Source organism: Uloborus diversus, chromosome 5, assembly GCF_026930045.1.
Source record: "Uloborus diversus isolate 005 chromosome 5, Udiv.v.3.1, whole genome shotgun sequence".
Classification (NCBI taxonomy): Eukaryota; Metazoa; Arthropoda; class Arachnida; order Araneae; family Uloboridae; genus Uloborus; species Uloborus diversus.
Window position 1 is genome coordinate 165,061,433 of NC_072735.1, and position 14,960 is coordinate 165,076,392.

General features: G+C 33.3%; 1 protein-coding gene across 2 annotated transcripts in view; it reads left to right on the forward strand.

The window, feature by feature from the left end:
• LOC129221860 (RNA polymerase-associated protein LEO1-like) overlaps window positions 1-14,960 on the forward strand; it is a 46,344-nt gene that overhangs the window by 8,750 nt on the left and 22,634 nt on the right. For both annotated transcript variants that reach the window (XM_054856211.1, XM_054856212.1), the window contains exons 2-7: window positions 1,674-2,894; window positions 4,982-5,047; window positions 5,755-5,832; window positions 8,299-8,382; window positions 11,405-11,464; window positions 11,879-11,932. In XM_054856211.1, coding sequence (XP_054712186.1) covers window positions 1,674-2,894; window positions 4,982-5,047; window positions 5,755-5,832; window positions 8,299-8,382; window positions 11,405-11,464; window positions 11,879-11,932 — 1,563 coding nt within the window. The remainder of the gene's footprint in view (window positions 1-1,673; window positions 2,895-4,981; window positions 5,048-5,754; window positions 5,833-8,298; window positions 8,383-11,404; window positions 11,465-11,878; window positions 11,933-14,960) is intronic.

The following is a 14,960-nucleotide window of genomic DNA, read 5'->3' on the forward strand; positions in this document are numbered from 1 at the left end:
ATTGCTAAATTTAAAAATTTAATTTGAATTTGTTTGTAAAGCTTCATAAAAGATTAAACAATCAAATTGTTCAATATTATGTTAGCAAACATCAGATCAAGTAGTATATTTATTTCGGTTATTAACTTGGTGTAAATATTGAGTTTTTTTTATTGTAGCTGTGTTTTAAGAACCTCGCTCTTTTCATGGCTATTTCTTTTTTCAGCAAAATGTATTTCACTATTATAGCTTTTATGAAAATTGCAAACTTTTCTATTCATAAATTTTAAATAAGTACAAAAATATTCCTATTATGACTATTTTCTTATTATATTGTTATTCAGTAATAATTTTCTTATTTTTAACTTGCTTAAAGTACCTTCTCAAAATGTGCCACCAGCTCTCCGATTATAAGGAAGGGGTGGAATTCACGGTGAATTCTGGGCTGTTAATATAATAAGCTATAAACGCATTCCCAGTAACAATTTTCTTATTTTTAACTTGCCTAAAGTACCTTCTCAAAATGTGCCACTAGCTCTCCGATTATAAGGAAGGGGTGGAATTCACGGTGAATTCTGGGCTGTTAATATAATAAGCTATAAACGCATTCCCAGTAAAAATCTGTACAAAGTACACTATTGGCAAAAAAGGTAAAACCGGGAGCATAAAAAGATTACCCATATCAAAAAAGGCCAAAAGGTCGAATTTTGACTAATTTCATGAATATTTACAACTTATGCACGAAATAAAATTACAGAGCATATGATTAATTTTAAAGACAAATGAAAAATTTGCTTAAAGGAATCATTTGAAAGTTAATAGAACAAATATTTTAGCATTTATGTTTCGAAAAAGAAATCTGGTTTTTTTTTGCGATTATACCATTCCTTATTCGTAGAAAGGAAGTAAAGTGAAATGAATAAACGATCCTTTAAATCCCTGATAATCTTATTAATTTATTTCTGTTTGATTTTTTTCTTTTTTTGCCATCGGCCATCGGCCATCGGCAATCGGCCATTTGGAGGAAAACAATCGGCCATCGGCCATCTTTGAACAATCGGCCAACAATCGGCATCGGCCCATCGGCCAAAAAATGCCATCGGTCGAGCCCTAATAATAATTAAAAATTTTGTACTTTGGTTCCCCACTACCTAGTTCCTTTCTCTTGACCGGAAGTTTTAGGTTACAGAGGGGACGGCCTTAGATATGGATTTAAAAATGTTCAACTGGCTGTATGTTTTAATTTTTTCTTCTGGAAATTTATTTGAAACTAGTAGTTTTGGACATTTATTTGCCAACTTTAATGCGGATGTTAAAAACCTCAGGAAACTTTTCCTACTCCCTTAACACTGGAAGTAGCTCCATACCCCCAGATTAAATATCAGTTAAGCATTTTGTGATTAGTATCAGTTTAAGTTCATTTGAACTTTTTATTTTCTTTACTTTCCATTTATTTTCGGAAGGAAAAAAAAATTAGAGCGGGGCCCGTGCTGGCGCGGGGCCTCATTGGGCTCTTTTGCTCTAATCGGCTTAAGGCCGGCTATGATGTTTGGTAGCAGAAAATAAAAAACCCCTTAATTTTGAACACTACTAGTGAAGGATAATATTTCTTATGACTGATGTCTTTTTCTTGCTCATAAAGTTGTTCAGGTAGACCATTTTGTTTTAAAACTTTTTTTTTAATTTTATTTCAGAAGCACAAAGCCACAACGAGTCTGATGCAGAACAAAAACGATCAGAAGCAGAACATAGTGATGTTGAATCAGAAAATGAGCAAGCTGCACAGTCAAATCGCAGCGAAAGATCTGAGGCTAGTGGTAGTGAATCTGAAGCAGAAGAAAGAAATATGTCTTCCCATGATCAAAATGATTCAGATGAAGCTTCTCAGAAGCATGATTCGGATGCTGAATCTGAAGGTCAACATTCATATGCTTCAGAACAGCATGAGCAGCAACATTCAGACAATGAATCTGAAAGACAAGCTTCTGGTGATGAACATGAAGCATCAGATCAAGAAATGGGTGCACAATCTGAAAGAGTAGCTTCAGGAAGTGAACGTGCTTCTCAAAGTGAAGGATCAGATGCTGAACATTCTGATTATGAACAAGATAATCAGGGACAAAGTGTCAGAGAAGCTTCTGATGGAGAAAATCGTCAAGGTGATCAGTCTGAAGAAGATTCAGATAATGAACAAGCTGTTTCAGAAAGAGTGGAATCTGCTAATGAAGACGGTGGTTCTGACATGGAGCAAGAACGATCTGATGTAGAACGAGCGAGTTCTGATGCTGAGCAAGCTGTATCTGAAGCAGAACAGGCAGGTTCAGATGCAGAACAATCTGATATGGAACAAGCAGGCTCTGATGCTGAACAAGCTGGCTCGGATGTTGAACAGGCAGGCTCTGATGCTGAACAAGCTGGCTCAGATATTGAACAGGCAGGCTCTGATGCTGAGCAGGCAGCCTCAGATGTAGAACAGGCAGATTCAGATGCAGAACAAGCAGGTTCAGATGCAGAACAAGCAGCATCAGATGCAGAACAAGCACCTTCTGATGTGGAGCAGGCAGTTTCTGATGCAGAGCAGGCAGGTTCTGAAGTTGAAGATGCAGGTTCTGAAGTTGAACACGCTGGAACAGATGGTGAACAAGAAGGCTCTGGGGTAGAGCAAGCTGGTTCAGATGTCGAGCAAGCTGGTTCAGATGTTGAACAAGCTGGTTCAGATGCTGAACAAGCTCATTCGGAAGCTGAGCAAGTTGATTCTGATGCTGAGCAAGCAGTTTCAGATACTGAACGTCGCAGTTCCGATAAAGAACGATCAGAATCTGACAATGAACGTGTTGAATCTGAAGCAGAAGCTCGTTCTGAACAGTCTGACGCAGCCTCAGAGAATGAACAATCTGATCAAGGAAACAAATCAAGTAAGTTATTTATGATTTCTGTTGAAATAACAATTTTTTAGTAATTTTTCATTTCTGTTGCTTTTATGTGAAATCATTTTGTGATGTGGCATTATGTGAGGAATTTTGAAGCAAAAAATCTTACCTTTCTGTTTTGAGCTGGTTACCATCTTAGTAAAGATCAATATCGCAATGTACTAATTCACACACAAAAAAAAATTACAGATGTGTGTTTTGGAATTAGTAACAACTTCATTCTGACAAATTTTAATTGCAATGCACATAAGATGGATTCAGGAATAATTCCTTAAATGGGCACTAGAAGTAAAAAGTGGTTTTTTGCGGAAAAATCCTTTGTGACAAAGTTCTTGTAAAGGGTTTCTTAAAATGTCTTTTAGGATCTCTAAAAAGCAAATTATTTTTTTCTAAAGTACAGAACCATTATGCATGAATTAACTTTGAGGTAAGATATTTTTTAAATCATTAAGTCTGTTAAATATTTAATGCTCCACATAATTTCATCAAATAAATGCCATAACAATTGACCATAATTTTTTGAAATATTCTCATAGTTGCTGCTTTTACATGGTGCTCTTATAATCTGCTTTTAACCCACTTATCACTACATTCTGTTATTTTTTCCGGTATTATACTGATTTACTTGTCTCTTGCTTTCTACTGAGTTTTTCCGGATTAACTGATTTAGAATGCAGTTACCAAACTTTTTTACATTGCTAAGTAAAACCACTTTTCAAGACATCATGACATGTTATTTTGTTTGTAAAGCTTTGATGCATTTGAGATTACATTAATACTGTGTGTTGAATCATTAATATTACAGTTTTGTTAAGATAATCCAATCCTGTGGCTTCTTCTTTCCTTTAGCTAGGGTTCCTACGCTCCTTCAAAACTAGGTACTCCCTTTATTTAGGAAATTTTTCTGAAGTACCCTTCAATGCCATGTTTTAAAACTGCTTTATTTCCGGAATGGTGCACAATATTTTGCTGCAGTTTTTTTCTTGTTTGAAAAATAATTTTTTTTTAAAATAATGATATGCACTATTTGGAAATATGAGTTCAATTTTTCTTCATACAGCCTTTTGATAGGAAAAAAATAATAATAACATTTGAAAGAGCTCCACTCAATTTGTAAATTAATGCCAGAGATTTATTAGATTCACTTTGTCCACACTCCTTCTGAGGTCTTTCTTTTTTCCATATTGTTTGGGGGGGGGGGGACTTTAACTAATCGAGTTACTTTACCAAGGAAAGTCCAAGGGAAATAAAAATTTGACTTATTGAAAATTTCAACTTGATGAAATTCGGAAATTATCGAAAATAAATAACAATACTTCCTCATTCAGCTAAGCCATAATAAATATTTACTTTGGCTTGTCAAAGTTTGACTTACAGAAGGTTTTACTATATAGCTTTAAAGAAAAAGTCATTATCTTTCAAATGAAAAGATTTTGCAACTAAATATCTTGCTCTACTTCGCATTTTAAAACTACTCAGGCTGTATCTTGGACCTGGAATCTTTTAAGGGAAGCAAAAGAATAGCCTGTGCTACTTACTTTATTTTCTGAATTTCAACATGTATTAAATTTAGAAACTACTGCAGGTAATCCCCCTCCTGGATTAGCTTAGAGTATATGGTTAAAGTAGTACAGTGAAATTCCGTTACAATGAATACCAATACAACGAAATTTCCGTTTCAACGAAATACATTCTCAGTCCCTATATAATTGCCATTACATTATTTGAATTCCATTACAACAAAATTCTCATTACAACGAACAAAATTGGCGGTCCCTTGAAGTTCGTTGAAACGGGATTTCACTGTACTTAAAAATCTCATTTTTCTCCGTTAAGATTTCTCCAAAATTCTCATTTTTATTTCTATTTTGAGTATGGAGCCTGTATATCACTGCTTAAATTTGCTGCTAAATATGCATGTAGATAAATTTGAAACCTTCAAATTTTGCAGATTTTCATCTTGGATGTTGTTTTACATTTTATATACTAAACTATCATTTATTATTATTTAATGTTATTGTTATTATTTGTTTTGTAATGATAAGTTTCTCGCATTATTCTTACTAATACAGCAAGTGACTCGGAGGCTAGAAAGAAAAGAAGAATTTTAAGCAGTGATGATGAGCATTCAGATCAAGGTATTTCATTAATGCTATTAAAAATGTTTTGCATTTTTGAACAATAGATGCATAATGAGTGCTAGATTTACTGATGCAAAATATTGTTTCAAATTTCATTCAGTTTTTACTTTAAATAGTTTTTTAAAAATCATCTTCCTTTGGATACGTAAAATTATATTTATTGATATTGGTCGACTCAACGGTTCATCCCTTCAATGGGTGTATAAAATGAATATCAAGCATGCTTGGGAACTAAACCCTGTGGGTTCCGTATTCGGCTGACCACCTAACTGGAACATTTGCCTTGCATCCCAGAGCCCTTGGTCAGGAAATCTAAGATGGGCACAGTAGCCCTTGGCCTTCATGGACTGATGGGCCACAGGGTTTGTGTTTTCTTTGTTTGTGCATTTCGGGTGTCAGAACAAATGTTCTCAGCTCTTATAACTTTTACTTGGTAATTGTTAATTGAGAAAAGAATAGTATTCTCTCTAAAGAAAAGAACGAAAAAATCGTATAGTTGTATTATAAAAATATAATTTTTGCACCAAGAACAACACATGAGTTTCTCCTGCACTCCAAGGTAGTAAATGCTTTTCTAGTAATACATAAGTGCTTTTTTTATTTTTACTGTTATGAATCTTGCAAACAACTAGTATGGATTTGTATGATGTTGGAATTACTAATTTTTGTTAGTTGACTACCTTCAACTTTTTCTACTCATTTAGATAAACGCAAGGTGAAGAAAGTCCATCAAAAACGCAGAGAAGTTCGAAGATCATCCAACCAAGAAGAAGCTGCTCATGGTAAGTCACAAATCATCACAAATTTTTATGATTGTCTTAATTAAAGGTTTAGTTATTCATGTAAATTTAGTCAGTGATATTTAAATTTTTTTTGAAGGGCACACTCAGGGCCCGATCTAGAAATTTATGAACTGCAAGCACAACAAACTTGTAGGGGCCCCTTTGACTTGCAAAACCGAAGAATGTGCTCAATGGCATATCTTTTTGTCATTCCAGACATTCCCATGCCCCAAGAAATATGACTTACCATCCAAAAAAAAAAAAAAAAAACCCTGATATTCCCCCCCTCCCCCCGAAGAAAGAAAGAGGAACTGGTGTAATCTGCACCATTTATTTTTTTAGGTTGACCTCATTGACATTTGTATGGCTTTAGGCTGTAGTAAACCCAGGGTGTAAATTATATATGAGGTAGTGAGAAGTGAAGAGTATAAGTGGCAAAATTAAAAATGTGGAGATTACCAGCACAAATGGTAGGTGAACCCCTCCTCTGTCTTTGGGTAAGACATGGTACTAGTAGCCGTGTACGCATGATTAAGGAAAAAAAATGAATGAAAGCCTACCTAGAACGTTATCTTTATAGTCGTTTTACTGGAAACTTGAAAATGTCCACTTACATCCCTTTGCTTCTCACTGCCTCATATGTTTTGATAATGTCACTGTAATGTAATTTGTAGTTTGAAACTTACATAAATAAACAATTATAAAAGATTCAAACATCTGGAAATATTGAAATCAATGGAAACAAAAATAAATGCCTTATTTAAGAAGTAATAGTGAGCTCGGAGTGACATCTGTTTTGGTCTCATTCTATGCCAGATGTCACTCCAGATAGTTTTCCTCACTCCATGGGAGAGAGTTAAGTTTTGCCGTTGAACTCGTAAACCTTGTTAACACAGAGCCAGCAATAACAATTTATTGTTTAAACTTACACTCAAATAAAAAATATTTAGAAAAATTTTATAGTGCGAAACAAATGGAAAACATTCATTATGAAAAAAATAAATTCATTCCCCCCCCTCAAAAAGCTAGAGGTCTCCAAAAGCTTCTCAGGCTTATACTAAAATTAGTCCCTGGGCACACTCGATTGTGTGACTGCTGTAAAGTCTTGATAATTTACAAAAGTAAACATTTGATGTTCTTTTTATTTTATCAAAGTTGAGAATATCCTCTATTTTTCGTAGAAAACCTCCATGATAATACTAAAATTTGGATACAACTGCCGTGCTGTGCACTGATTCCAGTTTTTGGAAATATTATCCAGTAAACTCATACTTTTCACTCTTCAATCTAGGGTCCCCCATACCTACCTCTATTTGTGGTTTAACCATGGCAGGTTTTTGTGAGTATAGCTTAAGTTAAAAACTTCAAGTGATATTGGTTTAATTTGTCTGACGTAAATTCCTCAGGAACTTCAAAAGGTTCTTGAATTTTTTTTTCTCACTAAAGGGATCAAGAAATAATTGAAAATATGTAAATTCTTTCAAATATACAGTAAAAATAACCATTTCACTCCAGAATCTGATACGTCCCCACATTGTTGAAATTCTGAATTTTTTTCTTTTACTAGAATGCAGTTGGGGGGGAAAAAAGGAAAATTAATTTGTCCGCTGTTGCCATGCTTTTTTCATCAATCAATATGAGAGGGGGTTGTGATTCCTCAGAAAGATTATTGAAAGATACAATGCACAATTTAACTCTGTCATGCAAAAAATCCAAATAAAAATGAATTCTCAGTCACAATTGCTTCTCATTCTTTTTGTAGTCAATTTAGAAAAAACGTCTTAAGGGAGGGGTATTTTTTTGTGGGTTCACTACCATACCAAGCTTGAAACACTAAAATCAATTTTTAATGCTGAAAGAGCTACTTAAAAAATCAATTAAAACTTAATGTTTCATATTACTTATAGCTCGAGTAAACAATGGAGAGAAATTTGATATCTAAAAAATGCTTATAGCTTTTTTTCTAGTGACTTTAGGTTTTTTGCCCTTTGAGGCTGTGTGAAAACTTCGTTTGAAATATTTTTTTAAAGGCTTTCCAACCGCAACAAATTCAAAAAATTGGATAATCCATTCGCATAAACATTGAGGGCAAAAATGCATTTTCAATTAATGTCTCCATTTGTTAGTGTCAATTTTCAAAATATGTTATTGATATAAACAAAAACAACCCTCACTACAAACTTAACTTAGCAATAGCTACTGAACAGAAAAAATGAAGAAAATCGGTTGACAAACAGAGGAGAAAATGATACTGAAAGAATTCCCTTCACGTATTAATATATAAAGATTTATCAAATCAATGAAATGACTAACACTAAAACAAAACAAATTTTTATGAAGATTTTTTTTTGGAAAGCATGGCTTTAAAATTAAAGGTGAAAGTAGTCTTAAAAAATACTAGGTGCATTGGTTTAAGCAGTTTCAGTTTTTAAAAAACTTTTTTTAATTAAAAAATTTCATACTTAGAATCAGATGAAGATGGAAGAGAAGGTGCATCATCTGTCAAATCTGACCATGAAGAGCATTCTGCTGCTGATTCTAATGATGCAGGTAAGCTGGCTTTGCATTTCAATAAGTAGTGTGTCAGAGTTGGTCAGTTTTAAAGCTAGTTTTAACCATGAAATAAATTATTGGTTTGGTTTGTAGGAATGGCTCTTGGCTTTTGCATTTATCATGTGCACTTTTTGTCGTAAAAACAATTTTGTTCATTATTCCCATTTCAACTGTAACGGGGAAAAAGATTTGGCTTCATCAGCAGCATCGGTTCTCTTCAGCCGAAATTGAGTATTTGAAATCTGAGAAAATCGATTTTCAGTGTAAAAAGCATATTGAGACTTTAAGTTCAATTATAAAAGAAATGTGAACTCCCTAGCATTTTGACTTTTTAACCTTTCATCAGTATAAATAAGTGTCAGTTAAAACAGAATAATGACAGATAGTAAAATTGGTAATTCTAAAACTTTCATTATGGAGTTATAAATTGAAAAATGTCTGTTTTATTTCGAATAATAAATTTCTCGAGGTTTAGACTGAAAAGAACAGTTTCCTGTAAAACGGATTTTTTTCAGTTTCTCCGACTTTTAGCCGATTTTTCCCAGTAAAAGTCATAGAAAGAAGAAAGGTATGAAAAAAGGGTAAATGCATCTTTAAAATATCGCTAAAAAAATAAAGTAATTAAATAAATATTGAAAAATTGGAAAGTAGGGTATTGAGATGGGGGAAAATGTTGTCTGTCTGTCTATCCCCCCCCCCCCCTGCCTAGTAACTTTTGAGTGAATTCTCCAATTTGAATAATTTTTTTTTGTTCGAAAAATCTCGGCGAGGACACCTCATCGTCATATTTCATTTTTTGATTTGAAAATTTTTTTGTTTGATTTTGAATAATTCAAACAACTTAACATTAGTGCCTACGAGGAAATTCAAGACAAATATCAATCCTTAACACATATATATAGACAGCCGACTTTGCTTCAAACAAACTTCCAAGGAAAATACATTTGATGAAGAACATGTATAGAAAATATCTATTTGATTTGAACAATTTTCCGTTCAATTTTGAACAGTTCAATTCCCTTAACATTAGCGCCTACGGTGAAAATATAAGTCAATATAGATCCCGAACTTAAAGGTGGATTTACTTCAAATAAATTTTGTTCAAAGTAGCTGATAACTTCAGACTCTGACTCCGAGATTTTTGGAGCAGTCGACTCCAACTCCTGTGCCCAGAAATTAGTCATACTTCGACTCCCCCGCTCCCCGACTCTGACTTTGTAGCTTTGGCAAAAATTTAGACATGGAGGGAAAATGCCTGACTCCAGCTCTGGGAGAAGTTTTTGACTCCAAATCCTTTATTTCAAAATAAGTCCGACTCTGACTCCTTGAATTAAAAACTTTTGACTCCTGACTCGGACTCGTTTGCCCAAAAAGAGATTGACTTCTCCGACTCTGCAGCCATGGTTTTTACTGTGAAAGAATTATTGTTAATGTATATTTTTTTAAATTCACTCTAAAGTTTTAATTTATGTATTCAGGTTTTGGCAGAGAGTCCATCATGTTTCTACATAAAGATATGCACAGACAATTTTTTTTTCGACAATGAAAATTATTTTTTTAAGTTGACATTTTTGTCAAAATTTTTGAATGAAATCGCAACTGTAAACAAAACAAGAGTACAACAATGGGTGTTAAGCTTGTCTTCTCTAGCGTTGCACAAATTCGATTTCAGAAAAGCATTTGCTTATTGCGGAATGAATGGATGCAGGGATAATGTATTTTATTGCAATTGATGGAAAGTTACTCATGCAAAGGAAATAGGGAGATGGCAACCATAGTAAGATTTTCCTTTCAGAAACATTTGTAAAAGTTCTGTCATGTTGATTAGCATTATTTTCTTACTTTCCACGAGATGAGAAAAATGATGTACCATATCGCTTGGTGGCCTAGTATGGTGCGATATACAGCTTCTGCTTCATGCAAAAGGTGACAGTAATAGCTTGCATTAGTTGTCCTTTAATAATGTCACAAATGGCAACAATGTTGACCACAGTTATTCTTGTCAGCGGTCTTCTTTTATCAGGTTCATTTTTTATAGCTTCTTTTTCTGCCATATATTTTTTATCCTAGTGATACACTTGAGTGTGCAAAATGTTTTTTTTTCCCCACTAACTGCCTGAAGCTGTCTCAAAATGGGTTTGGTGCCCTCTTTTGCAAGAAATTTAATAATAATGCATTTGCAACAGATGTGTGCACTTCTTGCTCATTCCTGGCATACTGAAGCAGCCCCATATCTCCAAAGTTTGCACAAAAACCCTTCAGACATCCCCACCTACATATTGGCAAAGCATCACATCCGATTTATTACTTATAGCAACATTAGATCAAATTCCGGTTTATATTTGATCAACCTTTGTTAATTTCTTTTGAAGATTTTCCTTTATTTTTTCAAGTTTTGTCTTTCCTTTCTTGAAAAATTTGACTTTTCCTCCACAAACTGTATTTGCCTCTGTTTTAATATATGTATATTGTTTAAAATTTAATCCTAAAATGTTTTAAAATTTAAAAACCTATTAATTTCTTTTCAATTCTTTATGAGTATCGAATGAGGTGATCTGCAGTACTCTCATATTTACCTTTTTATAGCACAGAAGTGATAAAACTTGTAAGCCCCTCGGACCTTACTCCCATTCCCTTCAACCTTTTAACCCACTTGTCACCTGAGGGGAGCCAAACCTTTCTATTAGAGACACAAAAATTTTTTCAGTTTTACAGCCAAAACTGGAGTAGGGGATCTTCCGCAGAGATCCATTGTGTATGTGTGTTTTTCTGAAAGGGAATGAAACTTTCTTTGGCCGAAGACAAGGTTTTGAACACTTGGCAGTCGACAGATATAATGGGGGGCTAAAGATTTTAAAAAGATTAATGTTAACGATGATAATATAAATAAAAAAAAAGTAAATTAAGAAGTTAACAGTAATATCAGTGCACTTTTGTATAGCAAAAAATGCTATATTATAGCAAAAATGCTGTCTATAATTTATCTATTTGACTTTTATAACTACTTTTTCTTTTAAAGATTCGGATGTAGAAATGAGATCCCGAAAGAAAAGAAAAATTGCACATTCCAATGATTTGGGTAGGTTCTCAATTACTCTCAGAATAATTTTCATTCTTTTTGTCAATAGTTTTTCAGTGCTGAAAATTTTAAACATATATTTCACTTTTAACTATTATCTCGGAGGAAGTATGTCAGTTTTTTTTTTTTTTTAATTTTAATTACAATAAAACTTTTAATTTCTGAATTATTTAGTGCTAAGCTTCGCAAGTTTTTAATCATTATTGTGTTGATTTTATTTCGGTTCCTCCAATTTGATCGGTATCAGCAGCTTATTTTATTTGCCTGCAGTTTTATCATGTGATGTGTAATTGTGCATGAATTTTGTAAACAAATGATTTAGTATGCATTGAACTTTAAGCTGCAGTTATTGATATTTAATTCATAAAATTACTTTTAAAAATAAATAAAATGCTTGTTTTTAACCTAATCTAGGCTCTGATGAGGAAGCAGTCAAGAGAGATAGTAGCGAAAATGAATCTGGTGATGGTATGGTATTTATTGTCTGTATATAATTATTTTTTTGTTTTGTTTATGTGATATATATATATATACATACACACACACAGGGTGTTTCAGTTAACTGTTTCAGAACTCCTATGAGGGCTAAGGTGCACCGTGGCGACTTGAAATCATTTAGCAATAGAGGGTTGAAAATGATTTCTCTGCCTGAGAAATTTGAGATATGCCTGGAGTATTCCAGACTGTCCTGAGTTGCATGTGCCAAAGATGTGAGGTGTGCATTGCAGCCGGTGGAAAACACTTTGAATTTTGCAAACATAACCTTCTAAATTAGACTACACTGATTAAAACAATCCTAATTTTTCACTAGGTAAGAACAACAAAGTCGCTTACCTGTTAGGCTTGTTTGCTAGTGATTCTCTGCAGTAGAATAATTCCGTAGATGATGTTGATTACACATAAGGAAATACTCAAAAAATCATAAATACTCCTTCTTGGAAGACAGCACAATATTTAATTATTCTACACTAAACTATTTACATCTTGTTATTTATAAAACAAACGCCATGTTCACATTGAAACACTTCCTGTCAACACTCAGTTTTGAAAGTCATTGTTCTCAATGTCTCTGGCGACGAGAGTTTGTTTTTGTAAGAGTTTACAGTAAACTCCCGATTATTGGAGGTTCGTTTATCCGCGGTTCGGGTTATCCGCAGGTCTTTTCACTATTCTTTTTAACTTTAATTAAATGTTTTTTTTTAAATTCATGATTGTGTTATTGTTCGTTTTTAGCTTTTACATATGTGTATTTCTTACAATCAATGTTAGTAGAGGGAATGCAGCAATGTTTTTAGCTATAATTTAAATGTATGTGTGAGCGTTATTCATATTTTTTTAGCTATTGTGTACAGTAGTATCGTTTTTCACCTATTATTCGGATTATCCGCGGTTACCGTGCCACCCTATTTCGCGGATAATCGAGAGTTTACTGTATTTTTAGCGCTGTTTGTCGCCGTCGCAATATCGAATAGTTACTTTGACCCACATACCTTTTGCTGTTTTACATGTAAAATTTAAAAGATTTTACACATTTTCTGTCTTTATGTTGCTTCTGTGTACATCACCACCCTGGGAAAGCATTTCTAACCCCGCATTGCTGTATGATTTCAAGTCGTCATGCACCCTACCATTCTTAGGATAGGGGTGATTGTGTACCGGTATTTTACCGAATTTCCGGTATTTTCGGAAGTATTTCCGGTATTTTCATGTCCGAAAATACCGGAATCATGTTTTTTTTTGTTATGCTTTTCTCTCCCTACCTCCGCAATTTTTTTAAATTATATAATACTCATCAAATATACCTGCAAGAGCCGTAAGATGGACACCTATCTCTTAAAATGGACAATTGTGAAGATAAATTGTATAACACCAGATCAAAAGTAACTTTGTAATCCATTAAAAGTTTAATTAAATGTACACACAAAATTTTCACTCAGAATTATTTAAAACTATGGCAGAGGTGCACTTAAGTAATAGGGGCCAAAGATTACACCCCCCCCCCCCCCCCCCGTTCTCGCTTTGAAAATTTCAGGTATTTTTTGATGAACTCACAATCACCCCTGTTAGGAGTTCTAAAACAGTTAACTGAAACACCCTGTATATAAATATTAGGAGAGGAAAAAAGTTTGAATATTATTCATTAACATAGGTCCTTTTTCATTGTGAATTGAACTATAATTAACTGCCGTAGGTTCTAAGCTGTGACAACTCAATATTATGAGTGCAACGGGGACGAAAATATTTTGATTGTGCTATGTAATCAGTTTAAAAATGCAATATTTAAAAGGACTTGATGATTAATTTGTGAAGTACTTATAGTTGGTATCAGTTTTATAGTCAGAATAGTGGGCCAAGGGAATCTGACCATTCATGTTGAGCAGGGGCAGATACAAGGGAGGGGCGTTGAGGGCGATCGCCCCTCCCTTGAGGGACTTTCCCCCGTAATTTTTCGAAAATGAAGTTTACAAAACGCAAATTTAGACGAGTTTCATCGATGTTGAGGAAAGGGAGTTATGCATTTGGGACATTATCCCAGAGCTGTTTCGTCCAAATTTCTAGTCCAAAATCTTTGTGATCAATATTTTAAAACCAGTATACATACATAGTAAAAAGTAAGTAATAAAAATCAATCGCCCCTCCCTTGAAAAATTTCTGGATCCGTCCTTGATGTTGAGGGAATAAATGAGCATTTACTAACTATATATAACTTTTCAAAGAAGTTGAAAAATTGGCTGACATTTTTCTTATTAATTCTCATTCTGGAACAAGGCTGAGTAATTTTTTTATCAACAAACCTATTGCAGTTTTGTAGTGTGGTGTGTACTAGAAAAGATTTAATGAGTAAAAAGGAAACTTAAAACTGTAAAATAACATATTGTACTTTTAAATTACCAAATTATGAAAGAATTTTTAAAAAGTTGTTGTACAATATAGTAGTACAACAGTACAATATAGTAGTATAGTAGACTTAGGTATGAACGTTGGTTATAGCTAAGTCAGGGCTGCTATTTTGTCCATAGTTTTATATAAAATCTGGTATGCTGAATAAATTGGATAAAAGTGAAAACAGACAAAATGAAAATCCACCGCTTTTTGAATCCACTGTTTAAAATAAAAAAGGATTTACTTTGATGGTAATATAATTGTATTTTGAATGTGTAAAAAGTAATTATTTTTCTTTTTGAATTAAATAAAACAATTTTATAAACATATGTAAGATCTTTTGAAAGTACTTTTTAACAGCCTTAAATCTTTATAGTTGTTAATTAATTTGCCTGTATATATTTAACTTGTATAAAAATTGTAAGTTGATAGTTTTAGATAAAAATGTTTCATGCATTACTACTCTAATCTTTTTAAAAATCATGGGAAAAAAAATTGAAATCAATTTCATAAATGACATGGTAATATACAATAAAAACAGATATAAATTGAGAAAAACACATAAATTGCTATTAGATTAATCAAATGAGGGTTGAATGGCAATTTTTAATAA